The 18,977-nt window shown below is 45.4% G+C and overlaps 3 protein-coding genes across 4 annotated transcripts in view; 2 read left to right on the top strand and 1 right to left on the bottom strand.

The window, feature by feature from the left end:
• The window catches only part of LOC138628695 (fibroblast growth factor 14-like), a 46,028-nt gene extending 44,334 nt beyond the window's left edge, over positions 1–1,694 (bottom strand). Inside the window, exon 1 of the mRNA XM_069711875.1 lies at positions 1,012–1,694. Coding sequence (XP_069567976.1) covers positions 1,012–1,681 — 670 coding nt within the window. The 5' untranslated portion in view covers positions 1,682–1,694. The remainder of the gene's footprint in view (positions 1–1,011) is intronic.
• Positions 1,695–2,264: 570 nt separating this feature from the next.
• On the top strand, positions 2,265–13,492 carry rcbtb1 (regulator of chromosome condensation (RCC1) and BTB (POZ) domain containing protein 1). Of its 2 annotated transcripts, XM_069711874.1 has the most exons (17): positions 2,295–2,350; positions 2,877–3,019; positions 4,135–4,216; positions 6,557–6,722; positions 6,840–6,869; positions 7,456–7,750; positions 8,171–8,321; positions 8,397–8,563; positions 9,034–9,192; positions 9,284–9,391; positions 9,503–9,645; positions 9,932–9,998; positions 10,395–10,521; positions 10,652–10,778; positions 10,919–11,070; positions 11,193–11,323; positions 11,505–13,492. In XM_069711874.1, the coding sequence occupies exons 5-17, from the start codon at positions 6,853–6,855 to the stop codon at positions 11,643–11,645; spliced, it is 1,785 nt and encodes a 594-aa protein (XP_069567975.1). In that variant the 5' UTR covers positions 2,295–2,350; positions 2,877–3,019; positions 4,135–4,216; positions 6,557–6,722; positions 6,840–6,852; the 3' UTR covers positions 11,646–13,492. The 2 variants fall into 2 exon arrangements, with proteins under 2 accessions (XP_069567974.1, XP_069567975.1); XM_069711873.1 differs by lacking the exon at positions 2,877–3,019 and having other exon boundaries at positions 2,265–2,350.
• A 600-nt stretch (positions 13,493–14,092) lies between these two features.
• cdadc1 (cytidine and dCMP deaminase domain containing 1) lies at positions 14,093–18,517 on the top strand. The gene is made up of 11 exons (XM_069711900.1): positions 14,093–14,292; positions 14,806–14,906; positions 14,983–15,160; positions 15,368–15,665; positions 15,889–16,095; positions 16,206–16,309; positions 16,546–16,595; positions 17,311–17,480; positions 17,600–17,789; positions 18,103–18,151; positions 18,253–18,517. The coding sequence occupies exons 1-11, from the start codon at positions 14,193–14,195 to the stop codon at positions 18,351–18,353; spliced, it is 1,548 nt and encodes a 515-aa protein (XP_069568001.1). The 5' UTR covers positions 14,093–14,192; the 3' UTR covers positions 18,354–18,517.
• The last annotated feature ends 460 nt before the right edge of the window (positions 18,518–18,977 follow it).

The following is an 18,977-nucleotide window of genomic DNA, read 5'->3' as shown; positions in this document are numbered from 1 at the left end:
CTGCTGCAGTGTCAATATGCCAATATTGTCAACAATGCCCACTTCCCTTTGTAACGCCAGTGTCAATGTCTGTTCTGCCGTCACCCAGAGAGGACAGTGGAAAATCTGCTGGGAAACAAAGCCGGCTATTTGGTTTGGTGAAAGAAACGAATCTAAATGTGCCGTGTGGTCTCCTGGGAGCATGACGAGGAATTCAAAGGACCTGCTGGTGAATGAAATTGAATTGAAGACACGTGACAGACAGATGCACACAGATCCAACTTTAGATGACGGACATGTTGACTGTGAGTTTGTCGAGCGCGATGCTGGACGTGATTAGAAGTTCACCTGAATGAGAAAGTTACAGTAAACACTGTGTTAGAGACCGAGCGGGCAGCAGCTCTGAGCTCTGCTGCACGCGGCTTCACGTTCAGACTTGGATCTCCTGAGAGGAGATGTTGGTGTTCAGCACATTGTGACTGAAATGTCTGCAGCCAAGAAAAACAAACTGGACTCTCTCCAGTCTTTGTGTGCTCTGTATATCCACAGTGGAAGTCTAAATAAGGCCATGTGCTGTTTAATCATGCAGGTTACTGGAGCCTGAACGGGTCTGCATGCTGCGAAAGACTTGAATTTCTGCAGCATCTCTGCCACGCACAGCACGCATGCTTTATTTTTTTGCATGCACTGCCACTGTATAGTCAGTATCTGTGCTTATAAGTTAGCACCCCCTAAACACCCCGTCCTGCCCCATCACCCCCACCCTCTACCTCCACCCTCCTCCCCGTGGTGCTCTCACTTGCTGCACAACTGCGATTGCAGAGAAACACCAGAAAGGAGTCGAACAGTGCAGTCTCGGGAGGGAAGACACACACACATACTCTTGCGCACACGCACATAACACCCAATAAAGTCTTTCTCTATCACCCCCACACGCGCACGTACACACACACACACACACACACACACACACACACACACACACACACACACACACACACACACACACACACACACAGACAACAAACTCACCAGTTGGGTTCTTGTTTTTCTTGAGGCTCCTGCCACAAAGACACTGCAGCATATGCGATCCTTTGCTGAAAATGTTGTTCCAAATAAACCGCATGGATTTGGCCGAGACGGGGGAGGGAGTGGAGGAAGAGGAGGTGGGGGACGAGAGGCGCTCCGGATGCAGCAGCCTAAAATTCACCCACCGCATGGGGGCTGATACGCCCCCCTGTTTGCATGCCAGCAGAGCTGGCCAGCTGTTGGGCTCAGTTCGGCGGTGCTTCGCCCCCCCAATCTGCACCATAGACAAGAATAAGAGCAGGAAGCCCGGCTCCTCGCCCGGTTTCTCGCCCGGTTCCTCCACAAGCTCCGAGACCACCAAGCGCAGGTATTCCGCGTCGACGTCGTCCCCGTGCGGCAGGAAAAGCGCAACCGCTGTGGCGCTTCTCTCCTCGGTCTCCGCTTCCGGCTGCCCCAGCGGCCGGTGGTCCTCAGCTGCGGAGGAGCGGTCGCTGCTGCTGCTGCCGCCCGGCCGCCGCGGCGTGAAAAGCCCCCGAGCGCTCCTCTTCAAATGGCGTCGTCTGCCGCGCGGCGCGGGGAGAGGAGCGGCAGTGATGGACAGGCATGCGGCGGCGCTAGCGTGAAGTCGGCGGTACGCGGCAGCTGTCGGCTTCTGCACAAAAAACCATTGCATATTAGTGGGGTTCGCAGGGGTCGGTGTGTCCGTCCGTCCGGGAGGAGGGGAGGGGTGCGGATACCGGGTGTCCGTCAGCAAGTCGGTGGCATCCCTGTACCCGTGCAGCAGGCAAGTACTGCAGCAGGGGGGCTCCTTTCCAAACACACACACACACTCACACACACTGCACACACGCGCTAGATGCAGAATCCTCTTCCAGCAGCAACACCGGTCCTCCGGTCTGGTTAGTGAGAGCGCGCAGCTCTGGACCGGGCAGGTGAATCACTGCAGGAGATCTCTGCACTATCCCACTCTGTGTTTTTCTCTTTAAAAAGTCCTTATAAATATTTGATCCGTGATTCGGCCTTCACTTCTCAATAATCCATAAGCTCCAATGCGCCAAGATATTGCTGCTGTCTGTCTGTCTCCCCTTCCTCTCCTCTCCTCTCCTCTCCTCCTCCTCCTCCTCCTGCTCTTCCTCACCTTGCTGATGAAAAGAAGCTGCTGGACTGTACTCTGCTGTCTCTTCTACTCCAGAAACTAGATGGAGAAGACGCCGAAAGGAGACCCGGTCCGGCTCGTGGTCCTGGCGCGCTCCTGTGGTGCTTCAGAGTCTTCAGCTGCGCTCGAGACAACCGACGGCCGTTGGGGAGTGAGGAGGTGCACTGATACCCAACCAGTGACAAAGTAAGAGCAATTAAACAAAACATCTATTCCGGTTGGCAGCTTCAGAATAAAAGACCGAACCAACCCCACTCCTCCCATTTGTATTCACACGGTCCCATGTTCACGTCAGGAGTGCTCCTCTCATTTCTACCCAAACGGAGCAGACTTAAAACAGCAGCCTATTATCTAGGCCTAAACAAAGAAATATATTAAGAAATATAATCTAGAAAATGCAGAGTGAATTAAAATAAAATTAATTCTATATGATTGTTATTTGTTTATATATTTAGGTGTTTACTTCAGAACTATTTTTTTTGAAAGTTTTAGATAATCAAATAATGAGTTTGAGTCCAAACTTATAGCTGGCATAATTCTCTCACTATATAAATCAACGTGACAGGAACAGTCTACAAAGGTTTTAGGCAAGTAGCCTAATTGTGTTCCTGACTGTACCTGGAAAACAACTTTGTTCTTATCCTGGGTATTGTTTGATTTACCCTCGACTTTTGTTCTGAAGGAAAACACTCTTTCCGGTTTGTTTGTGCAGCTTGATGCAGCCCTACTGAGAGAAACAGCTTTCAGTTACTGTAGACACGTGGTTCCCACACCGCTATCTGACTGACTGGATGTGAACCGTGACCGGCAAGATTTTTGGCGAGGGGGGCGGCGGCGAGATGGCGTCACTAAAGAGTACGAAACCACCACATAAGCTCTTCGTCCCTCTGTTTTACGAGTGCGCACTTTTTTCTCTCTAATTGCTCCAAACTCCGTTCAAAAATCTGGCAGCTTCATGCCGCCTTTCCTATTGGGAGATGTACACACCTGTTGCATGGCTCCATTGAAATCCACGAACCATTGTGGTCAGTTCGGCTTACACATGTGGTCAATACACAACAGTGTTCAATCTGAATTTTCATCGTTGATAATTGCTCGTTTTATTTTAGAACATTTACGCTATTTTTTAATTTTTTAATTTATTTTTTTAGAGTAAAATCTTGGTGGTGCATATTCAAAAGAGGGAATGATCAAATGCCTTATAGGTCTTTCATAGACGACAGGTTGAAACGGAGCTGAAAATGCTGCAGTGATTTTTAATAGAGGCAGAGTTGGCGCTGTCCAGAGTGCTGAATCCACAGGCGCCGGTCCAGCTCTCATCACACAAACAAACACAACCGGGAAACCTTATCAGTGGACAGATTCATTATATCCTATTGACTGCAATAACAATGCCAGGGACATTTTAAACTGATTAAAGGAACAAAAGCACTCTGAAAAGCAATAAACGGACTTCATTACACTCCAGATACAGAGAGAAATCATTTAAATTGAAGCAGATATATCAGTCTAGTACACATCATTAGTGTTTTGGCATCTCAAAAGGCTTTTAAAACACACCATCCATTCTCTAGAAAGCTCTGTGGCTCATTTGCCTTTGAATCTGTCAGTAGCCTAAAAACAGAGCTTTTACAGAAGAAAGACTTTTCTGCATAAAACGCTTTTGATGTTCGCAGCGTAATTAAATCCCCTTTTCTTTCAGCCGACAGAAATGAAGGTGTAGGCCTGGTAACTTCAGAGGAAAGTTCAACATGAGAAGAAGAAGTCTTTTTTTTAATTTTTTTTTAAAGAACAGGAATTCAGCTGCTGTATGAAACACTAAGTAGAATAGATCCATCTTGCAGCAAACCCCTTTTTAAGGTTTTTAAGTGACAGAGTGTGTATTACTTAATCATAAATACAGCTGTTGTTGCACTTAATTACTTCTAAACTGTACGAATGGATGATTTTTGGCTTTTATTTGTCCTCAGGATCACCCCTCTGTAGTGTCCAGCAACAGTCTGCCAGCATAGAGGGGCTCCACCTTCCTTGGTACCACTTCACCATGTCCATGTGAGTATAATGCAACACAACAGCCGTTGGTGATGGAGGAACTCTTAAACCATATTCACATTCAGCGTGCAGAAATACACTTCTGCATGAGAGAAAATCTTTGTTAATCTCTGTAATAACATTTGTAGGTTTACCTGTTTAGCAGCCCTTGATTTAGCGTTTTATACTGTATGCTGGGTTAGGGTTAAGCCATGTGCAGCTTTGTGGATGTTTGAGCAGGACATCTGCATTTTTGTTATATTGTAAGACACAAAAGAGGGAAATTCTGTGCTGCCACAAATGAGCAATTACAGACAAACACTGAACTTTCCTGGAACAAACCTCCTTCTCAGCTGCACTGCAGTATCGGCAAATGAGTCCAGGATAATGGCCCTCGCAAACAGCCACATCTCCTGCTCATCTACACATTTAGACCACAACAGACCGCATACGTAAGAGACTCACACACACACACACACACACAGTCATTACCGCAGGATGACTGACGCCTGGCAGATTTTTTTGTTTTTTCACACACTGTTCCCGACTTGTATTGTTTTGAGGCTGCAGCACAGGATTACTGTCATTAAGGGGCCGAATATGATCCGTGTACACAGAGAGCTGCTTCAGCTCAGAGTGCAAACAGCCACAGCTGCATGTGTGTGTGGACAATTAAGTGTGTTTGTACACGACAAACAGTGTAGCGGGAAAAGGAGCCATAAGGAAGGAAGTGAGGACACAGGAGGAGGAGAAGGTGGGAAGAGAAGGAATAAGAGAGAGAAAGCAAAAAGGAATCTGATAGTGACATTCACAGCCAGTGGGAGTTCAGGAAAAGCAAATGAACCAGAGAAGAGGGGACTTCTTATTACAGCACACAGAGTGATCATTTACATCAGAAGCAGTCAAATGCTCCACATTCTCCACTTGTTATAGATCTCTGCTCAGTTGCACCTGATAGCAGGGCTGGTGCCAGAAAGAGTAATCACTGAAAATACTTTCTTTTTTTATTTCAATAAAGTTGTCCGGTTGGAAAGTCACTTATTGACAGGGAAACATATTTGTAAATTTAGCGTGGATTATGGGACCACATAGCGTCCTAACAATAGAAAACACGTGAATTGTTTTTCAATACAGGGAATATTTTTAGTGCTCAGTTTTTGGAGTCTTTATGTGCTGCTTCCACAATAAAAGATTAGACTTTGGGCTGGTAGAAGTTCTTAGCGCAGTATACTTATTGTGAAGGAGCCGAGGAGGTTCAATTCAGGGCAAACAGCAGATTATATATATGTGATTATATAGTCACATGAAGGTGATTTGAAATCCTCAAACTGATAGCACTTTCTTCTGAGTGGCAGATTTGTTGACTGAATAGATGTGTGAGTGTGTCCTGGACACCAGGGTTTTTGAGAAGTGGGTTATCACTGAGCCTGCTGATGTATTGATCTGTTGGCTCAGAGAAAAGCACAATGTGGCCTGCATCCAGGGAATATCATATAATACGCCTCTAAGCCACAGAATAGACTGCAGCACAAATACCGCCGGGGATAATTGGATCCCAAATTGGAAATGATTATCCCGATTTGCAAGGCTTCATATTTACTCTAATCTCCTGTGATATAAAACAGTTTCTGTTTTTGTAAACACCAGAAAAAAATCATTCTCAAAACCAGAACTAATTCTGGTAAAAAAAAATATTTGGACTTGATTCTGATTGGCTCCCACAGACAAAGCCTTCCTCACAAGCCACTGCAGAATTGGAAGGAGTATTTTATTGGATTCGTAGGAGCTGCTGCTGATGGTCAGATTAAATATCTAAACTTCAAAATCCTTCAATGAAGGCCAATTCCAGTATAGTCCGTGTTTGCAAACCATCATTGCATTCTGACATTGTATACCAAGCCTTAAATCAAAAACACTGAACTACCCCTCAGCATCAATTTTCTGGCAGTCTGAGAACATCCCAGCTCATGCAGCGCATTCAACCTGACAAGCCCAAATCTGTATGGAAGTACTCCACCTACTGTTCATTAAAGGCAACTACAGGTATGTAAGGAGGTGGTGGCCTCTGCAAGTAAGATTTAGGACAAAGCTTTCTTTTAAATATTAAATTGTTTCTTTTTGAAATAACAGTTTGACAAATGTGCCAAACAGCCATCAAAACCTTTTAAAAACTGTCACCCGTGGGGCATTTTTACAGTCGATAACCATCACATTATCTCTAAAAATGAAGAAAGAAAGGCCACAATAAAAATCTAATGTCATTTTCTTTCAGACTTATTTTGCTGTTCAAATTTTGGTTCAGTAATCACATATTACATATGACTTCAACTTGCTTTTTCTTTGACATATTCCACTATTCAGAACTTCACATCCCCACATTGGTAAGTGTTATTTCACAAATGACCAGAGGGGGCAGCAGCGGAGTTCTCTCCGTGCTCAGTCTGCCGGAAAAGAAAACGAAGAAGAAGACGCTGTTCGGGTCAGACGCCTCTGCTGTTGACAGCACCGGGTAAACAACTTTAATCAGGTAATTTCCTTTTTCTAGCTTACGTTTTATAAAAAAAACAAAAACCCACCGAGGTCTTACTGATAGTGATGTTGTAAATAAATGCTGTCGCTGTCTGTCTTGTCTGTCTTTTCTCAGTTGATTCGTTGCTATGGAGCGATGCTTTAGGTAGGAAGAGCACAAAGACAGCTTCATAAAGCTACTAGCATCCCCGTCCACCGCCGGCTTCACAACAATGATTAAAGTATTTACAGCTGCTTGTAAAGTCGCTCTTTGAGTAAGACGGAGCAGTTTGATGTGTGTGTGTGTGTGTGTGTGTGTGTGTGTGTGTGTTTTGGCTGGCTCCGACAATGGGAGACGGCCACGCCAAAGTCCAGTCAAAAAATGAGCAATTTAAGAAGTTGTAAACCTGGTGACGTCACGGCCCTTTCATATTTGGTCCATCGCTTTCACTTTGAAGCATGAAGCCTTGCAATAATAGATCACCCGTGTTGATTTGACTGCATGCCATCCTCATTTCTGTAATGACTTATAAACAAGGTTTAAGTTACTTCAAGACGTATTTCTTGTTGTTATTACATGCAACTCTCTTTCTCCCTGTGTGTGCATGCAGCTGCTTCATATTTACAGTTTTGGTTGTTTTTTTTTGTCTCAAGAAGAGGAGAAAAAAATAATCCTTAATCTAACATGTGTTTGTAACATGTTTTCCTTCCTTTAATGTTTTTATTCTCAACCCTTCTCTCATCTGGTGAAGTGTCGGCAGGGATGGGTCTTCTCCTTGCTCCCCGCCTCCGCTAGCATCGCCACCTCCTCCTCGAGTCCTCCCTCCCCCTCCTCACCCCCCTCCTCCCGTGCCCCCGTCCTCTCCACCCTCATCCCGGACTCTTCCTCCCCAACAAGGAAGCCCGAGTTTTGTCGGAGCCATGGTGGACGTCAGCAAATGGCCCCTGTTCTCTCTGCTGAATACTGAGGAACTCGCTGCCATCCGACAGGCGTGCGTCTTTGGAACGTCTGCTAATGAGGCCATCTACATCACACACGGACATGAGGTCAGGAGTGCACATTGGTATATAGCTGCATCTTTTGGAGACTCCAGCTTGTAAGGACGTGTACGATACGTCCCCGTGGATGGGATGTTCCTAAAACCACTCGTCTCAACTAGTTTATGCTCCCAGTGCTCTTCAAGTAGTTTGTTTTGTTGCTGCAGGAAATGATGCATTGTTTTCATTTTCCTTGTGACTGAAGGGCCAGCATACCACAGACACACTGTCACACCGTGGAAGACAGAGATTTACACAAGTCTGTTGTTCTACCTGCATCATGTTTTCTCAGATCTCTTATCTACCTTTTCTGTGTCTGTGTTCTTGCCAGAAATTATAAATCAGTCTCTTCCTTCTCCTCCTTCTGTCCTATCTATTCTTTATTAATATCTCTGTGCATGTTGACTTGTGTGTATAATTATTTCCCAGATGTTTGTGTTGGGGGTGAACTGCAGTAGCTGCCTTGGTACTGGAGACAGTCTGAGCACTACTGTGCCAAAGAAACTGGACATCCTGCAGGGGAAGAAGGTGGTCAGCCTGAGCTACGGCAGCGGACCCCACGTCCTGTTGGCCACAGACGGTGGGTTAGTCATCATTTTGGTTTTATTAGAAGCAGAGGAAAATGTGTTTTTGTAACTTTGTCTATGTGCTTCAGATGGACAGCTGTTTGCTTGGGGCCACAATGGCTACAGCCAGCTGGGGACGGGGACGACCAATCAGGGAATGTCCCCGGTGTTGGTCACTTCTAACTTACAGAGCAAGAAGGTGACCGAGGTGTCGTGTGGCTCGCATCACTCCATGGCTCTCACCCTGGACGGAGAGGTCAGTATTTTTTTATGTTTACCTTGAATTGTTTGCGTTTCGTGTTTAGCTCCAGACGGATCACTCATACTTTCACCGGTCACCTCCCGCCCTGCTAGTGCCACTCTAAGCAGCTTATTTTTAACTCGAAGGCATTAAAGCTAATCAGGTTGTGTGTGTGTATGTGTGTGTTTTAAGCATTGAAGGCCGTTACCGTTTTAAATGTTACTAACTGTACAGGAGCAATGTAAACATTGCATCGGGCCCTCTTTCCTTTTACACATATTTTACCGATAATGTTGAACTATTCCTTAAAAGAGCTAATCTAACAATTTCCTATTCCTCACTGAAGGTGTATTTATAGATGAGAAAAGTCTCCTTAAGTTAAGGGTTTTTGTTTTTGTTTTGAAAATCACAACAGACTTATATTTTTAATTGAAAAGTAAGAAATGTGCCTTTTCCTGCCCTGAAACGTCTCCATGCCTCTGTAGGTGTTTGCATGGGGCTACAATAACTGCGGGCAGATCGGCTCCGGCTCCACAGCCAACCAGCCCTACCCCAGGAAAGTCACCGGCTGCCTGCAGGGCAAGACTGCGGTGGGCATCACGTGTGGACAGACCTCCTCCATGGCTCTGCTCGACAATGGAGAGGTGAAGATGGCTTCGCATAAAACTGTGACGATCCCCACAGAGACATCTGAGCTCCCCACAGAGAAATCTGAGTTGCTTCCTTTCCCTCCAGGTCTACGGCTGGGGCTACAATGGAAACGGGCAACTGGGGATCGGTAACAATGGGAATCAGCTGGCGCCGTGCCGCCTTATTGCACTCCAAGGGCTGTGCATTCAACAGGTAAGACGCCCAACGACCCGGTGTTACTCTCCACAGGCACAAATCACCTTTGCTGGTTAAAACTGACCGAACAGGTGATTGTTACCTCGTCAATCATCCTCTGCCTTCCAGGTAGTATCGGGCTACGGACACTGCCTGGCACTGACCGATAAAGGGCTGCTGTACGCCTGGGGAGCAAATACCTACGGTCAGCTGGGGACCGGCAACAAGAGCAACCACCTCAGCCCGGTGCAGATCATGGCTGACAAAGACAGGTACAGGACAGAGGGAGCGGGTGGCGGCCCAAAGCTGCCTTTCAGAGCATTATGTCTGTTCAAGTTTGTCCCTCATCCTGTTAAGATTTAACCTTCCTGTTTCTTGTCCTTGTTTCCTCCCTCTGCTTCAACGACCGTCTCTGGTCTTGAGTGGTTGTCAGGGGGGAGTTCAAGTAGTTCTTCTTCGTCAAAAACAATAATCACAGCTCAAATCCTGCCTGTGTTCTCATTCCCTGACACACTTGTGATACTTAAAACTGTCCACGTTATCTCATCTCTCACGTAGCAGGATCGTGGAGATCGCAGCGTGCCATTCAACACATACTTCGGCAGCCAAGACCCAAATCGGGCAGGTATATATCCAATTAATGTTGTTTGCAGTGTCTCCCTGTGTGTTCTGTTTATTGTGAGTGTATTTATGTATTGTATCATGCTTCTGTAGAAAAAGAAAAAAGTACAACCAGCCCAGATCAGGTTGTAGTCTTTAATCATGTTAATAATGATGTGCAGGTGGTGTTGAGCTGTTGTACTGCAGTGGGGAAAGCACAGGTGTCACTAATAACATTAACGATGGCTGAGTCCTTCAAGGTTCTCGGTATCAGACTGTGCTAATAAGAAACTCAGCTGTCATTAACTTTATTATTTACACCTGTGCTTTTCTAACATGTCCAAATGTCTGTTGTGATGAAGGCTGCATCATTAACACTCTCCAGTCTGTGCCTCTTAACTTCATGATGATTATCCTCCAGGTGTACATGTGGGGTCAGTGTCGGGGCCAATCAATCATGCTGCCACATCCCACACACTTCACTAACACCGACGACGTCTTCGCCTGCTTTGCCACGCCGTCGGTCACCTGGCGCCTCGTGTCTGTGGGTGAGAGAATCGGAGGGCTTCAACAAATCACATCGTACAATTTCCTTGTAGTCGTCGAGGGGATTTGGATTTTTACTGTGTTCGTAAATGATGAGGCTGGATTATTTACTTGTTTTCTGTTTTACTTCAGAGCACGACGACTTCCTGACACTCGCTGAGGCTCTGAGAAAAGAGTTCGACAGTCCAGAAACGGCCGACCTCAAGTTCAGTGTCGACGGCAAATGCATCCATGTCCACAAGGCTGTGCTGAAGATCAGGTGTGTGTTGGATGCTTTAATATCCGTGTTGATGGCATTGTTGTTTTTATTCCACACACATAGAATTCAGCCTGAGAATCTCATTAAGAAACAGCACTCACTATGCACAGCGTGATAAACGTCTCTCGTGTTGCGAGTAGGTGTGAGCATTTCCGCTCAATGTTTCGCTCCCAATGGACCGAAGACCAGCAGGATGTCATCGAGATCGGCCAGTTCTCCTACGCCGTGTACAGATCCTTCCTGCAGTTCCTCTACACAGACACCGTCGATCTTCCGCCCGAGGACGCCATCGGTTAGCAGGCCTGATGCCCCCCTCCTCCCCCTCTCCCTCCCTCCCCCCGACACTGTGTTGTCTTATGTCATCACTGGAGGGACGTGTTGCTCCAGCGTCTGTGTTTGTGTGCCGTCTTGCAGGCCTGTTGGACCTGGCAACCTCGTACTGTGAAAACCGCCTGAAACGTCTGTGTCAGCAGATCATCAAGAGAGGGATCACGGTGGAAAACGCCTTCATGCTGCTGTCTGCCGCGATTCGATACGACGCAGAGGTACCGTTACACGCACACGCGATTCATTTATCTTTACAAGTTTACAATTGTTTATCTCAGATTAAAGTGTTCAAACTGTGAACTCCATTTACATTTATTTCATTCACATAAGGATCATTATCAAGTTCTTCTTTTTTCATGTTTTATTTTACGTATTGACCTCCTCTCTTATAATTTCCAGGACCTGGAAGACTTTTGCTTCCGGTTTTGTGTGAACCATCTGACTCAGGTGACTCAGACCACAGCCTTCTGGCAGTCCGACGGTGCGATGCTCAAGGAGTTTATTAGCCGAGCGAGCCACTGCGGAGCCTTCAAGAACTGAGCGGTACTCGTACCTTCCCACAAAAATATCAGTTTTGATCACATTCCTGCTGATCTACTCTATGACATAAAAGAGAGCAGGCCCTCTTATAAAATATGGCACTTACTGTAAACAACAAGATTCACAAGATGTTGATCTGGAATTTAAGCTGTGCAACGTGTGGACATGAAATCAGCACTTTGGCCAATTCCTGTGGAGTCACTCGACAAACTCGTGGAGCCTTTTTCTGTGTATTCTGTATATACTTGAATTTTTATTTTTCTTGGCCAGTGCTCACATTCTTCCTTTTACTTTTTGGAAAGTTTAAGAGCAAAAACCTGGAGGGAACACGGTGTTTTCCCCGACCGTTGCCTTGACAACGCGGAGAAACACTGAAAACGTTCTCTTTCTTTGTTTGGAAAGTGAAAGAGACGGTTTGTTAAAATGTCTTCGACCAGGACACCAACACCATGAGTCACGTCTACGTTTCATCTCTGCCATGTTCAGTTTGCACTCTTTGTATCCAGGAACAAGTAGCTCTGAGATGGACTTTTACATTTACAGTTATTGAATTATTTAAAGGTGTCACAACAGACCCGGTGGATCAAGATGTTATTGTGGGTCGTTAATGGGTCACTTGGTCAGTTACCGGATTTCTTCTCTAAGGTGGCATTCGTCACATTTTAGGAAATTCAAAAGAGGATGTTTATATACTTAAGTATGTTTTCTTTTCGTTTATTATTGCTGCCTGATTTTTTTGCTCCTCAGCACTTTAAGAAACTACAATTGCTTCTTTGTCTTCAGTAAAACTAATTGTTCAAAACTGTGGAAGACCACAAACTGAGTTAAAGACGGTTGCACTAGAAATTTTACAAAAGCAACAGTAAACATTTGAGGCACTGTTATATTATTAGTGGCTTTTTATTTCCATTGCTCGTATAAAAGTTGTAAAACGTATGCACGATATTCAGTTTGGTGTTATAGAAGGTGAATATTCCAAAAAGAACTTTACATTTCCTTATTGTTGTTATTATTATACCGTTTTCATGTTTGGCATTTGTATTAGTGAAAAGACAAAGAGAAAACAAATGGGCAAACTTTGTAAAAAACAAACCTATTAATTCCTTCCTCATATCACATTTTCTCTATGTTTTTCTGATGATACAGTGAAAATGCACTGCCCTGGAACTGCACAAGATATTGCAAGCTAAAGCAATATAAACACTATGATATGCCCTGTAAACATAGGTGTGGTATTTTTGTTGTTGTTTTAAATCTGTTTGCTTGGGCTTAGGATGACCAAAAACGCCCTGCGGGTCCTCGCCTTTACTTTCTGCTGCATCACGGGGTGTTGCCAGAAACGGTTTTAAAGTCCAGGCCATCTGGCAGCGAGGCTGGCGAGATCAGTTTCTATTTCATCTGTTAGGTTTCCATCTCTTGCTTCACTCAAATTTTAAAGATTTAACCATTAAACTTCAGTCAGACCTCTGTTTCAGTCAGGTCACAAAAGGGCAGGTTTCTGTGGCAATTCATGCTTTGGTGGAATGACGTGCAGGTTTACAGATTTCCTCTTGTTTTGTATGAAAAAGGACATGCAAACTGGAAAAATAAGATTGTTTTGCCTGCTGTATTAAGACCAAAAGTATATTTTTGTTATGCTTTGTAAAGCTTTAATTTGGAGAAGTTTATAAAACTGGTAGTAACATGTTTAAATTCAACATTACAGCATTACAGGGATTTGTATTGTTATTCTTTTGCTACCTTTGACGTGTCATTTTACTTTTGTATATTCAGTTTTGGGGCTTATGTTTCTGTGAAGAAATAAATTACTCCTAAATAGGAACTGTTTACATTCGATGCCAAAATAATACCATATTTCAAATTGTGAATTATTTTTCTATCTGCTTTCTATTTCACGTTTTAGTAGATAAGCATAAGTTATAATGGTGATAAGAGATGATGGTGATGACGTCATGCGCTGTCCCCTGGTGAACCGACAGGCCCCGCCCACTTGAGAGGACTTGCGGAAGTAAACCTGAACTGTCAAGCTGCTGCTAGTTAGCCGGTGACGTATAGATGGACGGCAACGTCTTTGAAATAAGAGGTGGCAATACCTGAGCATGTAGTAAAGAAGTCAAGTTTAATTTAGGTAAGTGTATGTTTAGCTGTGCACGGTTTTAATAAGAACTGTTTTGGGAGAAATGTGTTTGCTGAAGCTAAGTGCTAAACTATGCTAACTCAGTCTGTGTAGTTTGGAGTTAAGTAGAAGTAATAAATGTGTCTTAAGAAGAAAATATCAAAGTATTTCATGTCACTGGTGTTAAACAGGTTACCTTGACATTAAGTGAAGCTTTTAGTTGTGTTTTTTTCCCCACCATTGAATTCGTTCCTCTTTTTTTTGCTTTTAATGCTTTTATTTTGAAAGTATTTGACCGGAAACTGTTTATGACCAGCTGTCAACCCTGAAAACTGTAAAAGCCCGTTTACATTAACACCGGTGGAACTCTTTCATCTTGCCATTTCAACTTTCAGGACGGAGACGTTTGTCCTCGCCAGCTGGCGGACTGAATGGAAGCGAGCGAGTCGAGGAACCGAGCCGAACCGGGCCGGTCCGGTCCGACCCGGAGGACGCGGGACAGCAGCTCCCAGTCTGACAGCAGAATACAAGGTGAGTTGACGTCCTGCGGCCACAGTACACGGGTCTCTGTCAGGCTTTAAAACGGATTTATCAAAGGGAACCCAGCGTGACGTATTTGGTTATTTTGCAAATGATGTAATCCGTCCGGAACATGTTTACATCTGAGGTACCGAGGACGTCACAGACCAGAAAAGTACAGCAGAGGGAGGTTGACATTACTATTGTGGATACCATCCATCCTCGGTGCAGAAGACCAGCTGTCACCTCCAACAACTGCCATTGAATAGTTTGCTTCTATAGTGGTTTTTACCAAACGCAGGTTTTGATCACATATTTAGGGGTAAAAAAACACAGTATGGTCATAGTGAAAAGGTAGGACCGGTTCTCCAGAATAATGGGATCGATTTAATAGAGCCTGCTTCTGCTGCTCTAATTGAATTGTACTGCAGTATTAAGAGGTGGAAGCAGGCCAAGGAGTCTGGAGGAGCGTTTAGTCCACCGAACTCTGAGCTCATGTTGTTTTTTTTGTGGTCTCTGCTCCAGGTCACGGCCACAGGTTATCAAAGGCAAACCTGTTCACCTTGTTGAGTTTGTGGATGGAGTTGTTCCCTCAGGAGACACCCGAGGAAGATGAGGATCATCAGGTCAGTATAAATAATGCCTCTTTGTCTTAGAATAAAACGAGTCTACGTTGTGAAGTGACAGCGGTCTGTGTTTCAGGTCCGTCGTGTGGGACTGGTGGTGGTGCGGGGAGGTAAAGTGTTGGGACTCCACTGTTCAGGGGCTGAGCTCCACGCAGGACAGGAAGCTATTATTCAACATGGTTCCCGCCTGGCTGACTGTCAGCTGTACTTCTCCAGGAGGCCGTGCGCTACCTGCCTCAAGATGATCATCAACGGTGAGGAGGGAGGGAAGGAGGGAAGGAGCCAAACAAACTCAATGACATCTGATAATTTAACACCCAGCTGATATATTGTTTTTTTTTATTGTGGCCATAGTTAAATATGGTAATCGAGCTTGCTGTGCAGGTGTTGCCGTACTGTTGTAAACAACATGATCACAGTGACCTTCATTAGGAACGACGATGCTCTTTGGTCTTCCCCAGCTGGAGTCAGTCAGATCTCCTTCTGGCCCGGAGACCCCGAGATCAGCATGCTGAAACGCACCTCCACAAACCGTTCGAACTCCCACGACCCACCTCACTCCGTCACAGAGGAAGCTGCGCTGGACGCCGTGGCGACGGAGATGCTGAAGTCCAACAGTCGTCCTCCCATCCGCGTGCTGCTGCAGTCGCTGCCGCTCGGCCTGCTGCAGTTTGTGGACGAGTCGTCCAGATGTTGTGATTTCATGGAGAGGATGGCGGGCGATGACCCCGATCTGGACACGGAGGAGCTGTTCGACAGGTAGCCGGCTCTCAAGACCTCGTGTGGCTGCTGCAGCAGCAGCGACAACACTTTAAGAAGTTACGTTCAGTTGTTTGTTATATTTGTGAGACATTCTGGAGAAATCGAAGTCGTTGTAAACTGCTGGATGAAAAAAAAAATAGGAGTTTTAAAAGGGACGGTTTTATTTTATAAAGATGAGCCGCGTCGTTTTCAAACCAGAGAAATTCGTCTTGCTTTCCAGAGAGCGCACACGACACCTGAAGGATTTCTCCCAACAGTTCCTGGTTGCTACGTCTCAGCAGCACCAGAAGATTTTGACCCAAATGGGCCTGGAGAACTTCAGCGTGGAGCCCTACTTCTCCAACCTGAGACACAACATGATGGAGCTGGTGCAGCTTCTCGCTGCCGTGGCTGCTGGGTTGCCACAGCAACGCTACGGCTTCCACAGGTTAAAAAAAACCACTCCATCTTTTCTTATTTACAAGCGGGCGTCTTCACGCGCTCACCATCCACAGTTCTTGTTTATTTATTATTTCTTGCGTTGTTTGCGCCTCTCAGGGAGCAGTTGTCGCCGCCGTCGCCGCCTCCTGGTCAGGAGGAGGTGCCCCAGGAAGTGGCCTGGCACTGCATCAACCAGGCCCGGCTGCTGGCCTTCAGAACAGGTCTGCTTGGGTTTTACTGTTTGCACTTCACAAGGCTGTCGGGGGACGTGTCACACACGTAGCCAGTGGAAGGATGTTCGACAGATAACCGACGTCGCCGTTAGATTTCTGTGCTCTCACGTCTTTAAAGGGTCAAGGGAGCAGATGCCTGACTCAGGCTTCAAGGTCACACTCACCTTAAGCAGTGTGTCTGTCTGAGTTCGCCATTTGTCTCAAAACTGTCATTTTCCTTCCAGAGGACCCTAAAGTGGGCGTCGGCGCTGTAATCTGGGCCAAAGGACAGTTGGTGAGCTCGTCTGTCTTCCTTTCGCTTTTTATTCCAGAAGGAATTGTCGTTATTTCTGTGCTCAGGCAGGATGTGAGTCCTTGTATGGGCGCCACAGAGGGATAAAATGTACAAAAATCAATAATATCAGCCTCATACAGGTGGAGGTTCTGCTTAAAATGGGATTAAATCAAATCCATTTATGGTTATTGTTGTTAACGCATTGATGTTTCCAGTGTGGGCGGACACGGTGTGCCGTTTCAAGCTAAGAGTTTGTGACAAATCCATTCAGCCTGCTTCCAATCATACAAATGTTCTGACAGATCATTGTAATCGACGCTAACACCTTCGTCACGGGTGGGAGGCAATACGATAACCTCAACTCTTTGCATCTTGTGGTTGCTAGGGAACGTGGTAACGCGAAAAAATGTTTATCCTTTAAAGCAGAACACAGAATCTGCACAGAAAACATTTTGGAAAAGTAAAGTTTCACTGCTTCCCGTTCTGTCCAAGAGTTATATATTAAATATGAGTTAATTGGTTAAATATTACACGTCAGAGGGGCCTTTAACTGGCTGTTGTTCGGCTTTGCAGCTGAATCCGTGATGTTAATGTTCGTAGATGCTCATCGAAACGCAGCCGGGTCAAATACCAGAAGTTAAACAGCCGGTGGCGCTGATTCTCCACACGTGACGTAACGACGGTCGACAGGTTCTGAACTGCTCTCTCGTCTCAGGCTGGCTGTAATGGAACATGGTGTCTGTCCCTGGTGGGTTGTGGGTACAACGCTTACCCGGCAGGCTCCCAGTATGCAGAGTACCCGCACATGGACAACAAGCAGGAGGACCGCCAGAGACGCAAGTACCGCTACATCGTCCACGCGGAGCAGAACGCCCTCACCTTCAGGTCAGACCGCAGCACGTGGAGACATCTCATAATCAACCCTCATCTCAATCCACGCAGTGTTTCACACGTCTTTCCTTTTGTTGTTGTTGTTGTTGTTTTTCTCTCTCTACTGTTTTTAGGACGAAAGACATCAAAGCGGAGGAGCCCACCATGTTGTTCGTCACGAAATGTCCGTGTGACGAGTGCGTCCCTCTGATCAGAGGAGCCGGCATCACACACATCTACACCTCCGACCAGGACAGGGACAAAGACAAGGGAGACATTTCCTACCTGAGATTCGGCAGCCTGAAGGACATCAGCAAGTTCATCGTGAGTACACGAAGAGAACAAAATCAAAACAGTTCAATGAAACTGTAAATATTCTTCTTTGATATTGTTGTTCAGGGTTTTCTGTTTTGAGGCCGTCTGAAGGTGTCAAACTAAGGTGGATTTCTACAGTCATGATTTATACACTGGAGTGTGAGACCCTGTTGAGAAGGAAGATGTATGTAAATGTATTCCGTTACATAAGAAAGTCTTTGACTCAGCAGCTTTTAGATGTCTTGCTGCTGGTGATTTTGAAGAGAGCCGATAAGACTTTTAACATGTCCCCCACCTTGAAGACATTTTTCTGTCCTCACAGTGGCAACAGAGCCCTTCGGTGTCCTCCGCGCCGTCTCCTCACCTCCACAGTAAGTCGCAGCTCCTCCTCTCCTCCTCCTTACTTCATGAATCTGGGTCTAATTCTGCCAGAACTTTAACAGCTGTGTGTTGTTGTTGTTTTTTTCTCCAGATGGTTGCGTTGGGAAGCACAACAGGATGACTGAGCACGAGAGCCACAGCAGCAAGAAGCTGTGCACCGACAGGTCCCTCGAATCACCGACTGTTAGCTGAACACTGGCCGTCGACGGACGGACGGACAAATGGACAAATCCATACACCAAAAAAAAACAATCCACAGAAACATGATTTTACCCCTCGATGTGTCACAGATTTTATATTTTACGCGTGTTTGAATGCAGCTTCCCTCCTGAATATTAAATCTGTGCCACTTCAAATTTTTCCTTTACAAGTTCAATCATAAAGTAGGTTGGCGAGATGAAAACAAACGGAAAGTGATACAACACACTGACCTCAAAGGGATACCACTAAGAAAGGACAGCTGGACAGACAGACGCAAGCATCAGAGATAAAAGAGGTAAAGCAAACACGGGCAAAGTGGAGAATTTAAATAAGGACGCCACAAAAATAATATGTTATATTGTGTTGATTTTTCATAAAAGTGGGGAATAGTTGGATTTAAAGGCAAACAAACTGGGTTTGTGGGGTTCTGGTGGGTGTAGCTCTCGTTCTCCTGGCAGACACAAAGAATAAAAGAATTACAGATTTTATTGACATAACGGAGCTTGTCATACGCTTTTATTTTGAAGGCCGTTGCTGTGAGAACATTTGAAAGACGCGTCTTTCAAGCTACAGGAATTACTGTTCGTTCCAATTACGTTGTTTTAAATCCAATGT

The sequence above is a fragment of the Brachyistius frenatus genome, unplaced genomic scaffold (assembly GCF_029030835.1).
Source record: "Brachyistius frenatus isolate BFR_SWC_R1_liver_20210118 unplaced genomic scaffold, ASM2903083v1 Contig_103, whole genome shotgun sequence".
Taxonomy (NCBI): Eukaryota; Metazoa; Chordata; class Actinopteri; family Embiotocidae; genus Brachyistius; species Brachyistius frenatus.
The sequence above is the reverse complement of the archived record's forward strand: the minus strand, read 5'-3'. Positions and strand labels throughout refer to the sequence as shown.

Coding starts and splice junctions, on each gene's coding strand:
- rcbtb1 (XM_069711873.1), top strand. Junction 9,392..9,502: donor AAGGGCTGTGCATTCAACAG/GTAAGACGCCCA, acceptor TCTGCCTTCCAG/GTAGTATCGGGCTACGGACA. Junction 9,999..10,394: donor CCAAGACCCAAATCGGGCAG/GTATATATCCAA, acceptor ATTATCCTCCAG/GTGTACATGTGGGGTCAGTG.
- cdadc1 (XM_069711900.1), top strand. CDS start 14,193: ATGGAAGCGAGCGAGTCGAGGAACCGAGCCGAACCGGGCCGGTCCGGT. Junction 15,161..15,367: donor CCTCAAGATGATCATCAACG/GTGAGGAGGGAG, acceptor GGTCTTCCCCAG/CTGGAGTCAGTCAGATCTCC. Junction 16,596..17,310: donor TCTGGGCCAAAGGACAGTTG/GTGAGCTCGTCT, acceptor CTCTCGTCTCAG/GCTGGCTGTAATGGAACATG.